The 13,724-nt window shown below is 51.8% G+C and overlaps 1 protein-coding gene across 14 annotated transcripts in view; it reads left to right on the top strand.

The window, feature by feature from the left end:
• The window catches only part of TACC2 (transforming acidic coiled-coil containing protein 2), a 196,058-nt gene that overhangs the window by 149,123 nt on the left and 33,211 nt on the right, over nt 1-13,724 (top strand). For all 14 annotated transcript variants that reach the window (XM_072972028.1, XM_072972029.1, XM_072972039.1 and 11 more), the window contains 2 exons: nt 2,122-2,258; nt 11,067-12,378. In XM_072972028.1, the coding sequence (XP_072828129.1) occupies nt 2,122-2,258; nt 11,067-12,378 (1,449 nt within the window). The remainder of the gene's footprint in view (nt 1-2,121; nt 2,259-11,066; nt 12,379-13,724) is intronic.

Genomic DNA, 13,724 nt, shown 5'->3' on the forward strand with positions numbered 1-13,724 from the left:
AATTTGGGGGACAGAAGCTGTTCTTCAGTGGAGATGGCTTTTGCCTTCTGGCAGATGTGGCCCCCGGTGGAATGGGCCCGGTGGATGTGGACAACGGTGACAGGCAGTGGAGACTCCAGTCTGCAGGTCCTTCAAGGAAACTCGGGCAAGAGGCAAGTTGTCCCCATGTGTCTCGTCAACAGTGCCCCTGGCGTGTGCAAGGCTGGGGGCCAGGGCGACACCCAGGGCCCACCAGGTGGGCCCAAACTCTTATTCCTCTTTGATGCTTAATTGCGTAACTTCCTTGGTTTTTGACTCTGCAAAACTTCAGGCACCTAGATTTGTTGTTGTCCAGGCGTGGATCTGAAATTCTCCTCTACAAAAGCTGAGTCCTTTAATATGAATGTGTGTTTGTAAAAGTCGATATGGCTTCTATTGTGTTTGCATGAACCAAGTTTTTACTTGTGAAATTTGATAGTATGAAGGCTTCGGCTCATTGCATCCCATCCAAAGCAGCTCTGATGTTTCTGTTCTTTCCTTTGTGTCCTGAGGGCTTTGTGGCTGGCTGGAGGAACCAGGGTCTTACGATGAGGGTGGGGGAATCTTTGGCTCAGATAAAGTGAGTCTCCAACAAACAAGTTATAAAAACATCGATGTAGATTTTCTGAAGGAGAGCTCACCAAGTGGCTCTTTTTTCCTGTCCTGGCTGACTGTGGAGGGTTTGGTTGGTAGCGGTGCCTTCCGCTAGCTGGCAGATGGTCTTTAGAAGATGCTGACTTCAGCAGAGAACACTGGTCCTTTGACCCTTGTGGGAGCTCAGCACTCAGTGCTTTTCACATTCTATACTATACACACCTGATGCATCACCCTCTAATTATATGTTTCCTGCTAAATTCCCCTCTGAGTCCCTTGTGCCAGCCGCAATTCTGAGTATCCACCTTCTTGATAATTACCTTCCTTGTTGCGAATAAATAAATGGCATTTTGGTCTAGTTACAACATCCCGAGATGGGAATCAGCCCAGGTGATGCTGCTGCTTCTCGCACGCCAGCATCCTCCGAGTGAGGTGGGGCCAGGACTGTGGACCCTGGGTGTCCTGAGCAAGTGAAGAGCTGTCCTCCAGCCTGAGGACACGTGCCTGGCTCAGTGATGTGGGGACGCCTCCTCCCTTCTGGCTTGAAATTGAGTCCTTGGTGGAAGCAGGGTGATGGAGAAGGGCTGTCTGCTCTGAGTTTTCTAGAGCCCGGGATAAGGCTTTAGTTTGGTGAGCGGCTACCCCTTGTTCCTAGGTGTGACATCCTCTGGGTGGAGTTTTGGCTCATTTCTCAGGGTGAAGAATCTTTCCTGAGAGCAGACATTGTGGCAGACCAGCAAGGGCCATTTTCACAGCATAGGGATCAGCGGGCTGTGCTTTGTGTCTTAGTCTGGCTTAGCCCAGTCCCAACCTCCAGCTGGCTTGCCAGCTTTCATACATTCATTCATTCACTTAACAGATATTTATTCACCGCCTCCTGGTTTAGGCTCGAGGATGCAGTGATAAACAAAAGAACAAAACAAACAAAAAAAAGGCTGCCCTCTTGGCCTTTTCAGCTCAATAGAGGAGAAAGATAATATGATTAGAAAGTGAGTAAGTCTATAATAAGTTATGAGAAATGCTTGGAAGGAGGGGCAGTGGGAGAGATTGATGGGGTGAGGGAGACAGAGTTTGAATGAGATTTTGTTTCTTGGGGCGGAGATCCTCTGGATGTGTTGGAACCACAGTCCCCGGGAATTCTTCCATATCAGTTTGACTGAACTGATGCTGCGTAACGCATGCCAAGATTCCAAGATCAAAAGATTCCACTGTTTGTGTTTGCCATTAAGGCCAGAAATATGTCTTTCGAGTAGAGCTGAGTTCAAAGAATCTATCATTTGGGCACAAAGCTGGTGATAATGAGATTCACTCCTGGGACTCACGCTGAGAAATGACTTCCCTTGCAGCGGGCCTCCTGCCGACTAATTGGGCGGTGCGGCTGGCTCCACCAGTCCCGGGAGGGGTCATTAGGCCGTGCACTGCTCCCGGGCATTGGCCCCTGGTCCCCTGGAGCAAATGCAGTCCAGGCCCCTGTCTAACCTGTGCTTCTCCCCTCTCTTTCTCCGTCAGGAGTTCTGACTCTGAAGAAGCATTTGAGACTCCGGAGTCAACGACCCCTGTCAAAGCTCCACCAGCCCCACCCCCGCCACCCCCCGAAGTCATTCCAGAACCTGAGGTCAGCGCACAGCCTCCCCCGGAAGAACCAGGTAACCAAGGGTCAGGTGCCCCTGGGGAAGGCCTGGGAGCAGCCCTGAGGCTGAGCCCCGACGCCACTCACAGCAGCTCCTCTGGGCCCCACTGGAGGAGGACACCCACCCCAGGGGCTGTCGTGGGAGCTCCTTGGGTTGTTGCCAGCTGCTGGAGCCTGTCACTCTGGGCTGTATTTTTTGTGCAGAGATGCGGTGGGTTGTTTGTGTTCGCTCTGCAGAATTCAGGGGAGGCCTCTGGGAAACCACTCATTTAGCTCTGGGTGCCTCTCGGACTCGGAACTGGGCTTGAGAGGGGCAGTGGGTATTGGAATTTTCTGGTGCAATCTTGGATTCTAATATTTGGCCCCTACTCCCAGAAGAGCATTAGTTCTGGATCGCCATGTAAATCTGCACTTTTACTAAAGAACACAGCCCCCGTGGGCTTGCGGGTATTTAGTAAATGGTCAAGAAGGTAAAGTGACAGATGGCTGAATCCGTGCAAGGATGACTCGTTTATTTATTCCTCATTAACTTCAAATTATCTGATTTCTTACTTTCCTACATCCTTTCTCCCCTAGTGTGGCTTAAAATACTAACCTTTATGTACCTTTCAGATGTGGTGACCCCTGGGGGTGGGGTGGGGGAGGATGGGGCAGATCTTGGTCCCAAGGCTCCAGCCTGCACACCTGGCTGGAGTTCTCTGTGTGTGCCCTCCAGTCACACCAGCAGGGATGCGACCACCTCGAACATGAAAGTCTAACGTGAGGCCTGGAAGGAGATGGGGACTTCCGGAAATGGCCCCACAGGCTGGTCATGGGACCATGTAGTCCCAGAAATGGCCCCGCAGGCCAGTCAAGGGGCCAAGTGGTGCCGTCTTCAGACCCAGACAGCCTGATCGAGTCCCGGAACTTTAGAGCGCCCCATTCTGGCTTCCTCAGGCTGCAGCCCTTGCAGTGAGATGCCTGGGAACAGCCACTTCCTGGGCCCACCCCGTCCCCTCCTCCTCGCCCATCCTCCCAAGGCTGACCGTGCCTGTGTTTGCACCCTTCAGTGAAGGAGGAACCGAGGATGGGGCGGGGACTTACAGGTGGCTTGTCCACACACCTGTGCACGAGGCTGCCCCAGGTGAGACAGACCAGGGGGCCAGGCCTCCATCTGGACTCTCGCCCTGGCCAGAGTGAAATAAAAAACCATTTTGACCTTAATGTTGGTTTTAGAAAGAAATGGGTGGAATTCTTTCTGCCGGTTCTGGCTTCAAGCTGGTCGTGTTTTCGGGTAGACACTGCTGGGGCTTTGTTGCTACGCAGACATGCCCCCGATGCAGGGGGCGGAGGGAGAGTCACCTTTGCTAGTATCTGGTAAGTGCAGTTTTCACATCCTTCCCCTTTTTGACAGTTTATTATTTAGTAGTGTCTGATTCTGCGCACTAGTCTTGGTGTTGAGCTCTTGAGAGGGTAATTATTGGAATTTAAGGGTAATTACTGATTTTAAGGTGGGGAAGAAGCAGGAAGGGCTGCTTACATTTCTGAGTGTTTTACATCTTTCATATAATAATGCATATGAAACTTTTATTTCTTATAATATAGTAAAAAATTCGCCCTGAGGTTTTAATGGAAAGTGGCTGAGTGACAAACACGTTGTAATCCTCAGGTCCAATGTGTGATTAAGAATAAATGATCTTGGGGGGAGGGTATAGCTCAGTGGTAGAGTGCATGCCTAGCATGCACGAGGTCCTGGGTTCAATCCCCCATACCTCCGCCAAAAGTAATAAATAAATAGATAAACCTAATTACCTCCAGTCTCCAAAAAAAAAAAAAAAAGAAAAGACTAAATGATCCTTTTTTGTGGGTATAATAAGTTCATGCCTATAAATGTGTGAGATACCTTAGAAAAGACTTTAGAAAAAAAAAAGGAAGGCACATCACAGTGTAGGGTCCACCCCAAGCACCAGTGTCCAGGCCGCTGCTGTGGGCACATGTGTGTCCTCCAGGATTTCCAGTCGTGCATCCTGACAGCTTCTGGGGATGGTTCGCCACTTCTGTTCTCCTGTTTGGCCCTTGTTCCTTCTGCCTGACTTCTTTTTCAACAAAGCAAAGAACAGTCTCCATTCTTAAAGACACAAACACACGCACAACACTCCTGCCTCTTGCTTCGATGGCAGTTTCTGAAAGACAGAGCATCATGGAGGAATAAGACAGAAGCCCGCCGGAAGTGGGAGCCGTAATGGCCATGAGTCACAGCCCCGTGGAACTTTTGATCACACCAGTTGGAGTTTGACTTTATGCTTTTCCTCCTTGGAAAACCACAGTGAAGCTACGTGTCTGCGGAGTATACAATAAGGAGAATTAACAGCTGGAACTGTGTCTGCCTAAGCCCCCTGGCTTGGGCTGTACAAAGACCCATTTGATTCACTGCACTCGCTAGAAAAGTCTGCTGTCCTGTCTGCGAACTGCATGTGACATTATGCAGACTGAGGAGGCGGCTGTGCTTGCTTGTAGAGGTGGCCAGAGGAGAAGGCAGCTTCCTTCTGGGAACCGCAGGAGAGAAAGGAAAGGCTGTTGTTTGGCTCCTCTGCACAGTGCCCACAGATGCTGTGAAAGGTGCCAAAAAAACATGAAATAGTAGACGAGACCTCTGGCTGTAAATAAAGACCTGATTTTTCCTCCTGGAAACCTACATTTTACAAACTAATCCCCTTACCTTGGGTCCTGCCCGCGTGATCATGCCCCACGGGACAGGAGGATGGGTGAGGCACGGGTAGCCACCTTGCTTCTGCCCCTCATCTGGGCAGGGCCAGGATACGGTTTATCTGAGCTCAGTTTTCTTAATCTGTAAAATGAAGAAGGTGACCTCAAGTCCTTGAGATCTTTCCCACTCCAACTTTCCATGATCCTATGATCAGGACACTTGGCTGTGGCTGCATTATTAGAAACTCAAACTGGCCACCAAAGGGCATGATTAAATGTCACATCATTAAATAACAGCTCCATTTAGCGTCCGCCCTGTGGCTGGCCTTTGCTGGGTTCTTTGCAGGTTTCATCTCCAACTCAGGCAAGGGAACGATCTCCAGTGCTCACAGCATCCCTCTACGGGGCATCTGGTCCCTTGCTTCCCAGTGAGATGTGGACCTTTCAGACCTTGCCCTTGGTCTCAAAGTAAGTGAGGGGCTGTGGGATCAGAACCCCCACCTCTCGACTGCCTTCCGTTTGGAAAGCAGGCTGGTCTCTGTGCAGGTGAAGCGAGCTGGTGTGTTTAAGCATCTGGGGCAAAGGGCATGCCAAGTGGTTGCCAGATGGGGACAAGTAGATGGTCAGTGAGGGAAGCCCGTCTGCGGGACCAGGAGGTGCCTTCACTCTGACAGTGGCCCTCCCTCTGGAGACGTGGTTCCCCATGGGGAAGGGTGATTGCTCCTTCTTGCAGGGAGAAGCCCAGCATGGAGGGCCCACGTGGGGGCCTTGGAGGGAACAGGAGCCGCCTGCGCCTGCTAGCCCTCCACCTTCCCTCTCTGCCCCGTGGGAAGGGTGGCCTTGCTGAGGCTCCAGTTGTGCTCCAGATGGCAGTGCGTGGACCACTGTCTGCAGATTGACCCAGAAGGGAGCTCAGTGCACCCGGGGCTTCTGTTTTCAGCGGCCCTGCCCAGGCCCCGTCTCCATACACATTGTTACTTGCTTTCATCGCCTCTGAGGTTCCCGTGCAGGAGTGCCCTCCACAGAGACAGGAAGCCTCTTGGTATTGGGCAAGGCATCTGAGAGCCTGGCCAGGTGAGAGCTCTTCATACCCTGGGGCAGGGGCACAGGTAGTGGGTGTCACTGTGGCGTGTGCAGGGGTCGGGGCCCACAGCTGCTGTTTCCTGGCACTGCTGTGTCTTGGGCTAAGTGCTTACATGCTCCTCCTGTTTCATCCTCCCAAGAATGCCTGGTTTACAGCCGAGCCTCAGAGGAGTTGAATGACCTGCCTGGGGTTGGCACCGTGGGTGGGCACACCAAGAGCCTGGCAGGGCACTGAGCTTCGGGATGCACATTGACCTCCCTTAAAGACCCCGCTCCAGTCTTGACTGCACCCAACGTCCAGCTCAGGCGGATACAACCTGGTTTTCAGGGAGAATTTCTCCATCTCTCAATGAGTCACCCTAGTCAACTGTCATTACTCACAGTGCCTTGAGCAGGGCTGTTTCTCCTTAGCCTTTGGGAACCGAATGGAGGTTTGGGAGCATAGACATGGGAGATCAGAGCAGGTGTCCAGGAAGCGGCAGGCACAGACCCACCAGGTGGGGGTCCTCGGGGCCCAGGAGGGTCTCTGTGAGAGCCTGAAGGCCTGCTGGGTCTGGGAGAGGAGCCAGCTTTGCATGGGCTGCCTGCCTTTCTTGCTGGTCCATTCTGGTTTAGTGACCACATCACAGGGTGGACACCCAGGGACTGCATCTGCCTGTCATTTCCACTCTCCCTGACGCCTCGCACCTCTGAGTCCCCAGAAGTAATCAGAGTTCACCTCAAAGACCAATTCAAGCCATCAAGCTTATCCTCCAAACCATGTCTGTGGCCAAATATGAAAACATCGCCCTGGAGATTTTAAGAACTGGGCCAGGTCTGGATGGGAAGCAGGTGAAACGAGCCAGCCAAGCCCCGACTTCCCTGCTCAAGGAACCACCTGTGGCACCTGTGAAAACGGGGTTTCTGAGCCCCAATCCCAGCCCTGCTGAATTCCTTCTCCAGGGAGGAGCCGGGAGTCTGGGGTTTCAGTGAGTGTCCCAGGTTTGTCTAACGATAAGGCAATTTTGGGAAAACTGTAATTCGTCATGGACTTGCTCTGAGCTGCCCACAGCTGCCGACAAAATGCCACATGAAGACCAAGTAATGCTCCATTTATATCTCATTAGCCTACTAAAATGGAGGTCTTTTCTAGAATAAACATTAATTGCAGTCGATTATTATTCGTGTCCTTGGAGGATGCAGAGGTAGGCTCTCTGAGTACAAGACCATTTCCCCCTGATATGTCAGTTTAAGCTAAGAGTCCGAGTGCGGGAGTGCCTCGTCTTGGCACCTTTCGGCCTCTGGCCCGTAGATCCCTGCCCAGAGTGAGCTTATCTGGGATGGGGAGACGGGAGACAGAAGCCCAGCACAGCTGGCAGTTAGTGCTCCGATTACAGACAGTCAGCAAGGCGAAGTGATGTGGCCTTTGAAGACAGCAGGGTGACAGTTGGGTGACATCAGCTGCCCCTTAATAGCTTTCTCCCTTTCCTTGGAATTCCCTCTTGTTTCCAGATACATTTCTTTTTTCCTTAGCTTGGGGGATTTTGTGGCCTTGCACTGGCATTATGGACTGCGTTGTGTTCCCCCCATTCGGATGTTGAAACCCTAACCCTCACACCCCCACCTCCCGGCCATGTGACAGTATTTGAAGATAGGACCTTTATGGGATGATTAGGTTAAACGCGATTGCACAGCACTAATCCATTAAGGCTGATGTCCCTGTAAGGAGAATTAGGAGACATCAGGGATGAACTCACACAGAGGAATGGCCGTGTGAGGACACAGAGAGAAGGTGGCCACCGGCAAGCCAAGGAGAATCCAAGCCTGTGGAAACCTTGACCTTGGACTTCCAGCCTCCAGAACTGTGTGAGAATGAATGTCTATTGTTTAAGCCCTTCAGTTGGTGGACTTTATTCTGGTGTCCGGAGCTGACTAACATACCAGGAACTGCCTGGTGAGCCTGCACATATCACGAGCCAAGGATGCTGATTTTGTGCTCAGACTGAGCAGAACCTGGAACCAGGGCAGGACATTGGTCTCAGGGCAAGCATTGTTCGGATCTGCACCGTCAGGGTGCACGAGGCAGAGGACAGGTTTCATGTGAGTGGATCCATCTGGAGTCTTGTCCTTCCCTGCCTCTGTGTTCACAGTGGCTGGCAAATGGGAGGCATCCAGGTTATTTTTGGAATGAATGGATACATTGTCTTCGGGTAAGGTGTGTGGACATTTAGAAATCCAGGGGTTTACAGGGTTTGCAGGGGTGGACTGGGAATCCTATTGGAATACAATTGCTTTGGAAAATCAGGGCCTGCATGTGGCAGGGATCATATATCATGCTCTCCCAGCCCTGCTCTGGTCACCGGACAGTAAGATATTGGTTCCAAACCAGGGATTGTTTGCGCTGCAAGGGGGAATTTGGCAATTTCTAGACACAGTTTTGGTTTTCAGAGCTAGGGGGTGGAGGACACTAATGGCATCTAGTGAGCGGAAGTCAAGGATTCTGTTAAATATCCCACAATGAACAGGATGGCCCCCCACGACAAAGAACTAACCATCCTGAAATGGCCACAGTGCCGAGGCGGAGAAACCCTGCAGCAACGTTACATTTCCTGGTCCTTGATGATTTAATTAGGGTATGTCCGTTCCAAAGAGGAAAGCCACGTGAAGCAGTCAGAGAGCTCTTCTTCTGGGGAAAACAGTGAACAGATGGTTAAGCTGAGTGTCTGCTGATTATTGCACGGTTTGGGGAGAACTCCTGACATCTGAAGGGCCTTGGAAGTCTTCCTTCCTTGGGCTGCTGGGGCATGTGTAGTAGCCTGAGCCAAAGCAGGTTGGCGGTTGTGGGCATTGTTCTGGAAATGATGGGATGGGCTGAGACTCTCCTGTAAGACCCACTTGAAGCACCTGGTCCCCTGGGCCCCCTGGTCCTTCTGTGCCCTCTGTACTGTATGTCCAGGGTGGGGAGGCAAAGCAGCTGCTGATGGGAGGATGGGATGCCCGAGGGTGCCAGTCCCTGGAGGAAATAGGGAGGGAGTTGATCATAGAAAGAAGGGAGGGGACATCGTCTTTTGAGATGGCAGTGAAGCTAGAGTGTTTTCAAGACCTGGAGGAATCATTTGGCCGACAGGGTTGAGAAGCTTTCAGGCAAGTGCTCCCTCTTCTGTGACATCTGGCTGCAACCAAGTAGGGCCAGGGGTGGCTTTGGATGCAGAAGACAAGGGAAGGTTTGAAACCATGGCTGGCGCGTAGACATAGCTTCCAGAAGGTGCTCTCAATTCCAGAGGCATTATTGAGCCTGCAAGAGGAAGTGTGATAAGACCGGGGAAAACAAGGAAAAATCAGACCAGTTCCTGAACTCAGGAGGCTGGACATTTCCTCGTGTTGTCATCTCCTGGGCAGCGCTTCATCTGCTGGGGCTCTCTGCCAAGTGCTCCAAGGGAAAGATTAGCTTGTGAGCAAAGCTTGGTAAGCACAGAGTGCTCCCCACCTCGGGGTTTGCAGGAGTGAGCATCAATTGCTCTGAGAAAATCTACAGTAAGAGGGCAGTTCGGGTCTCAGTGAGCATTTCCCAAACCTTGTTTGTTTGTTGGAATGAGAGAGAGGGCTGCCAGATTTAGCAAACAAAAATACAGGGCACCCACCTAAATTAGAATCTCAGATAAACAATGAATGATTGGAACATGGGACATATTTATACTCAAAAACATATTCATTTATCCAAACTCAAATTTAACTGAACACCTTATATTTCATCTGGCCACTCTACCGGCAGGGGTTAGGGTGGGTACTGCGGAGTTTAACTCTTGTCAGTGAAACACACTTCGGGAACGCTGCGCCAAGTCATATATGTGCCAGCTCTTTAATTCCTTCTTCTACCAACCACTTTGCAACATTCACCCTCCTTTGTCTAGTGACATGTTTTTGGTTCTCTGGCCAATCGTTTTCTGGCATCTTGATGGCTCAGGACAGCTGTGAACCCAGAAATGCGTGCAAGGCGCCACCTGGTGCAGGCAGATCCCAGAGTAGCCAAGCCAAGACCAGGCTGGATGCATCTCCATGGAGCAGTGGGGTCATGAGATGATGGAGTATCTCTTTGCTGGCATTTGGAGTATCTGCAGTGTGTTTTAAAATAAGGAGCTGCCTCCTTGGCTGGCAGTGGTGAAGCGGGTGAAGAAACCGAGAGGAAGCTGCAAAAGATGGAGGGAGAATAGATGAGAGGGAATGAGAGAAGCGTGACAGGCAGGGTTGGAGGGAGAGATTACAGGGGATGCCTAGAGTCAGGATGGGTGGCAGCTCAGTCCTGCTGCACTTGCCTGGGGGCTGCCACATAAAGGCTCTGAGTAGTCAAGAGCAGGCTAGAGGATGATAGCAGCTAATAGTTATTGAAGGCTCATTATGCTTTCCTTACATTTCTTCTGTGTCTTCCTCTCCTGCTCTTCACCCTGGTGTTAGCCACACTGGCCTCTGATACTTCTGCAACACACCAGGCGTGCATCTACCCCAGGGCCTTTGCACTTGCTATTCCCTTTGCCTAGGATATTTCTCCCCAAATATCCCCATTTCATGCGTTTACCTCATTTCCGATCTTGGCTTAAATGTCTTCTCCTTGGAGGACTTTGCCCAGCTACCTTGCTTTAAAATTGCAACACTCCTCCCCTGGCTTTATTTTTCTCCACAGCACTTACCACCATCGGACAGTCTGTTTGTTTTACTTGTTTATTGCTTCTTGGCTGTCTTCTCCCTGAAGAATGTAACTTCCAAGAGGGCAAGGATTTTGTCTGCTTTGTTCATTGTTGAATCTCCAGCTCCCAGAACGATGCCTGGTCTTGACTGGGCGTTTGGTAAATATGTTTTGAGCTCTTCCTTAAACAGCCCTTATTGCTCCCATTTGACAGATGAGGGAGCTGAGGGTAAGCGTACACAGGGGTGGACCTAATGGGTGAGAGCAGGGTTTGTACCCAAGCAGCGTGGTGGGCAGGTTGGCTGGGGTGATAGAGGGTGATCGTCTGGCACGGGATGAGAGACTCTCCGAAGTGTCCCGTGTCCCTCAGTGACTGCTTTGTCTCCATTTCCTCAGGATGCGGTTCTGAGACAGTCTGCGTCCCCGATGGCCCCCGTAGCAGCTCTGTGGAAGGAAGTCCTTTCCGTCCTCCGTCACACTCCCTCTCCGCCGTCTTCGATGAAGACAAGCCGATAGCCAGCAGCGGGACTTACAACTTGGACTTTGACAACATCGAGCTGGTGGATAACTTTCAGACCTTGGAGCCGCGCTGCTCAGACTCTAAGAACCAGGACTGCAAGGTGAACTCGCGGAGGAAGTCCACGGACTCTGTCCCCATCTCGAAGTCCACGTTATCCCGGTCGCTCAGCCTGCAAGCCAGTGACTTTGATGGTGCTTCTTGCTCAGGCAACACCGAGGCCACGGCCCCGGCCCCAGAGGCGTACAGCACGGGTTCGAGCAGTGCGTCCAGCACCCTTAAGCGAACTAAGAAACCGAGGCCACCTTCCTTAAAAAAGAAACAGACCACTAAGAAACCCCCAGAAACCCCCCCAGTGAAAGAGACACCGCAGGAGCCAGCCGACGAGAGTCCTGTCCCCGGTGAGGAGCATCGAATACCAGAGACAAAAGTGGAATCAGCCAAGACGGAAGGTTCCGGACCAGCCTTATTGGAGGAGGCGCCCTTCGAACCTGCTGCTCTGCCCAAGGCTGCCTGCCCTCTGGACTCAGAGGGTGCAGAAGGGGCCGTCCCCCCAGCTCCTGGGGGTGGCAGAGTGCAGAACTCACCCCCCGTTGGAAGGAAGATACTGCCTCCTGCCACGGTCCCGGAGGCAGTGGAGGGGACCCCGTCAGATAGCGGGGGGCAGGAGGACTCCCCAGCCAAAGGCCTCTCAGTGAGGCTAGAGTTTGACTATTCTGAGGACAAGGGTAGTTGGGACACCCAGCAGGAAAACACCCCTCCCACCAAAAAGATAGGCAAAAAGCCGGTTGCCAAAATGCCCCTACGGAGGCCAAAGATGAAAAAAACACCCGAAAAACTCGACAACGCTCCTGCCTCGCCTACCAGCTCCCCCGCTGAACCCAATGACATCCCTATTGCTAAAGGTACCTACACCTTTGATATTGACAAGTGGGATGACCCCAATTTTAACCCTTTTTCTTCCACCTCAAAAATGCAGGAGTCTCCCAAACTGCCCCAACAATCATACAACTTTGACCCAGACGCCTGTGATGAGTCCACTGACCCCTTTAAGACGTGCTCTAAGACCCCCAGCTCACCTTCTAAATCCCCAGCCTCCTTTGAGATCCCAGCCAGTGCCATCGAAGCCAATGGAGTGGACGGGGATGGGCTGAACAAGCCCGCCAAGAAGAAGAAGACGCCCCTCAAGACGTAAGTTCAGGGGTGCAGGTGGCAAGCTTGGAGGCGGGGCTGCGCATTGGCTGGGATCCTTGCTCACGTGCCTGGGTGAGGCTGGGCTGCCCTAACCCCTCCCCCTTTTGCGATAGGGCCACCATGTTTGCTGCAGGATACCTGTTGTCATTTCTTTCTGTACCCATCGGTGGCACTTCCCATCCACATGTCCCTTTGGGTCTAAAGTCCTTGACCTTTTGCCTTCGTGAGTCAGTGGTCTAAAGCTTGACTTCTAACTGAAGACCTGACCTTCAACTTCAGGAGAGTGTGGGGGAACCCATAGAAAGGGAACAGCCCAGGGAAGACCTGCTTAGCCTCTGTGTTGGTGACTTAGCTTTTGCTTTTTAGCACGCTGATTTGCTTTCGAAGTGGCCTCAGAACTAAGAGATCTGCCCTTTAAAATATTGTTCAGATTGATAGTATTTGTTTCTGCCCATTAATGAGACATCACCCCAACCCCAGGAGGCAAACAGAGTAGGTTCCGGAGGCCCATGAGTGACAGGTCTGGCCTGGGCCCCTCCCTGCATCCCAGCCAACTTGTAAGAAACACCCCCATTTGTCTCCATCCCTCTGGCTAGTTGTCTTCATAGACAAGAGTCCTCGGGCACTGTAGGTCCAGAGAAGATCAGTGGAACCTGAAAGGGAGAGATAGTCCCCACAATCCCCAGGAGGCCATTAATAACCGGGTCTGCTCTCCAAACACTCGCCAAGTAGATTGCCCTCTAATACTACGTGTCTGGGCCTTGGCATTCATCCCAAGACCCAGCTCCAACTTGGATGGCTGCAGGTCCGTTCCCAGGATTTTGGTCCAGCCGTGGTGTGCTTTGGTGCCTGGAGCCTTTCTCCTTCCTCTCACGTGAAGTCTCATCAGTCATTTAACAAGGCCCAGGTGACCGGGCTTCTGGCAGCAACTCCGCCATGGCTGTTGGCCTCTCCCAGCCTACCTGGCATGAATCGAGACAGGGTGACCTGTTTACCTCTCATTCTGGGCTCCCCCAAGTATTTAATATTTGAGAAGAACCCAAGGCTTCCTGAGAAGAGGGTCCCCAAGCAGGCTTTGGCCTTGGATTACCCTGCTTCTGTCCGGTGGTGGGTAGGAGGCAGTCCTGGCCAAAAATGTGGACTTTTCTTAATCAGGCCCTTCATAAAGATCCCATAGAATCTGTTGAAAGCTTGATGTTAAGCCTCCAACAGGAGAAGTCTGAAATGCCCAAATCACAAAGCCATTTCTCTCATTTTTGGAAAGAGAGCCAACTTGTATCCACTACCTCCTCCTTCCCGATGGATAGCTTGGTTCTGTCCTGTTCTATCACCAGCGCTAACCG

This window comes from Vicugna pacos, chromosome 11 (assembly GCF_048564905.1).
Source record: "Vicugna pacos chromosome 11, VicPac4, whole genome shotgun sequence".
Taxonomy (NCBI): Eukaryota; Metazoa; Chordata; class Mammalia; order Artiodactyla; family Camelidae; genus Vicugna; species Vicugna pacos.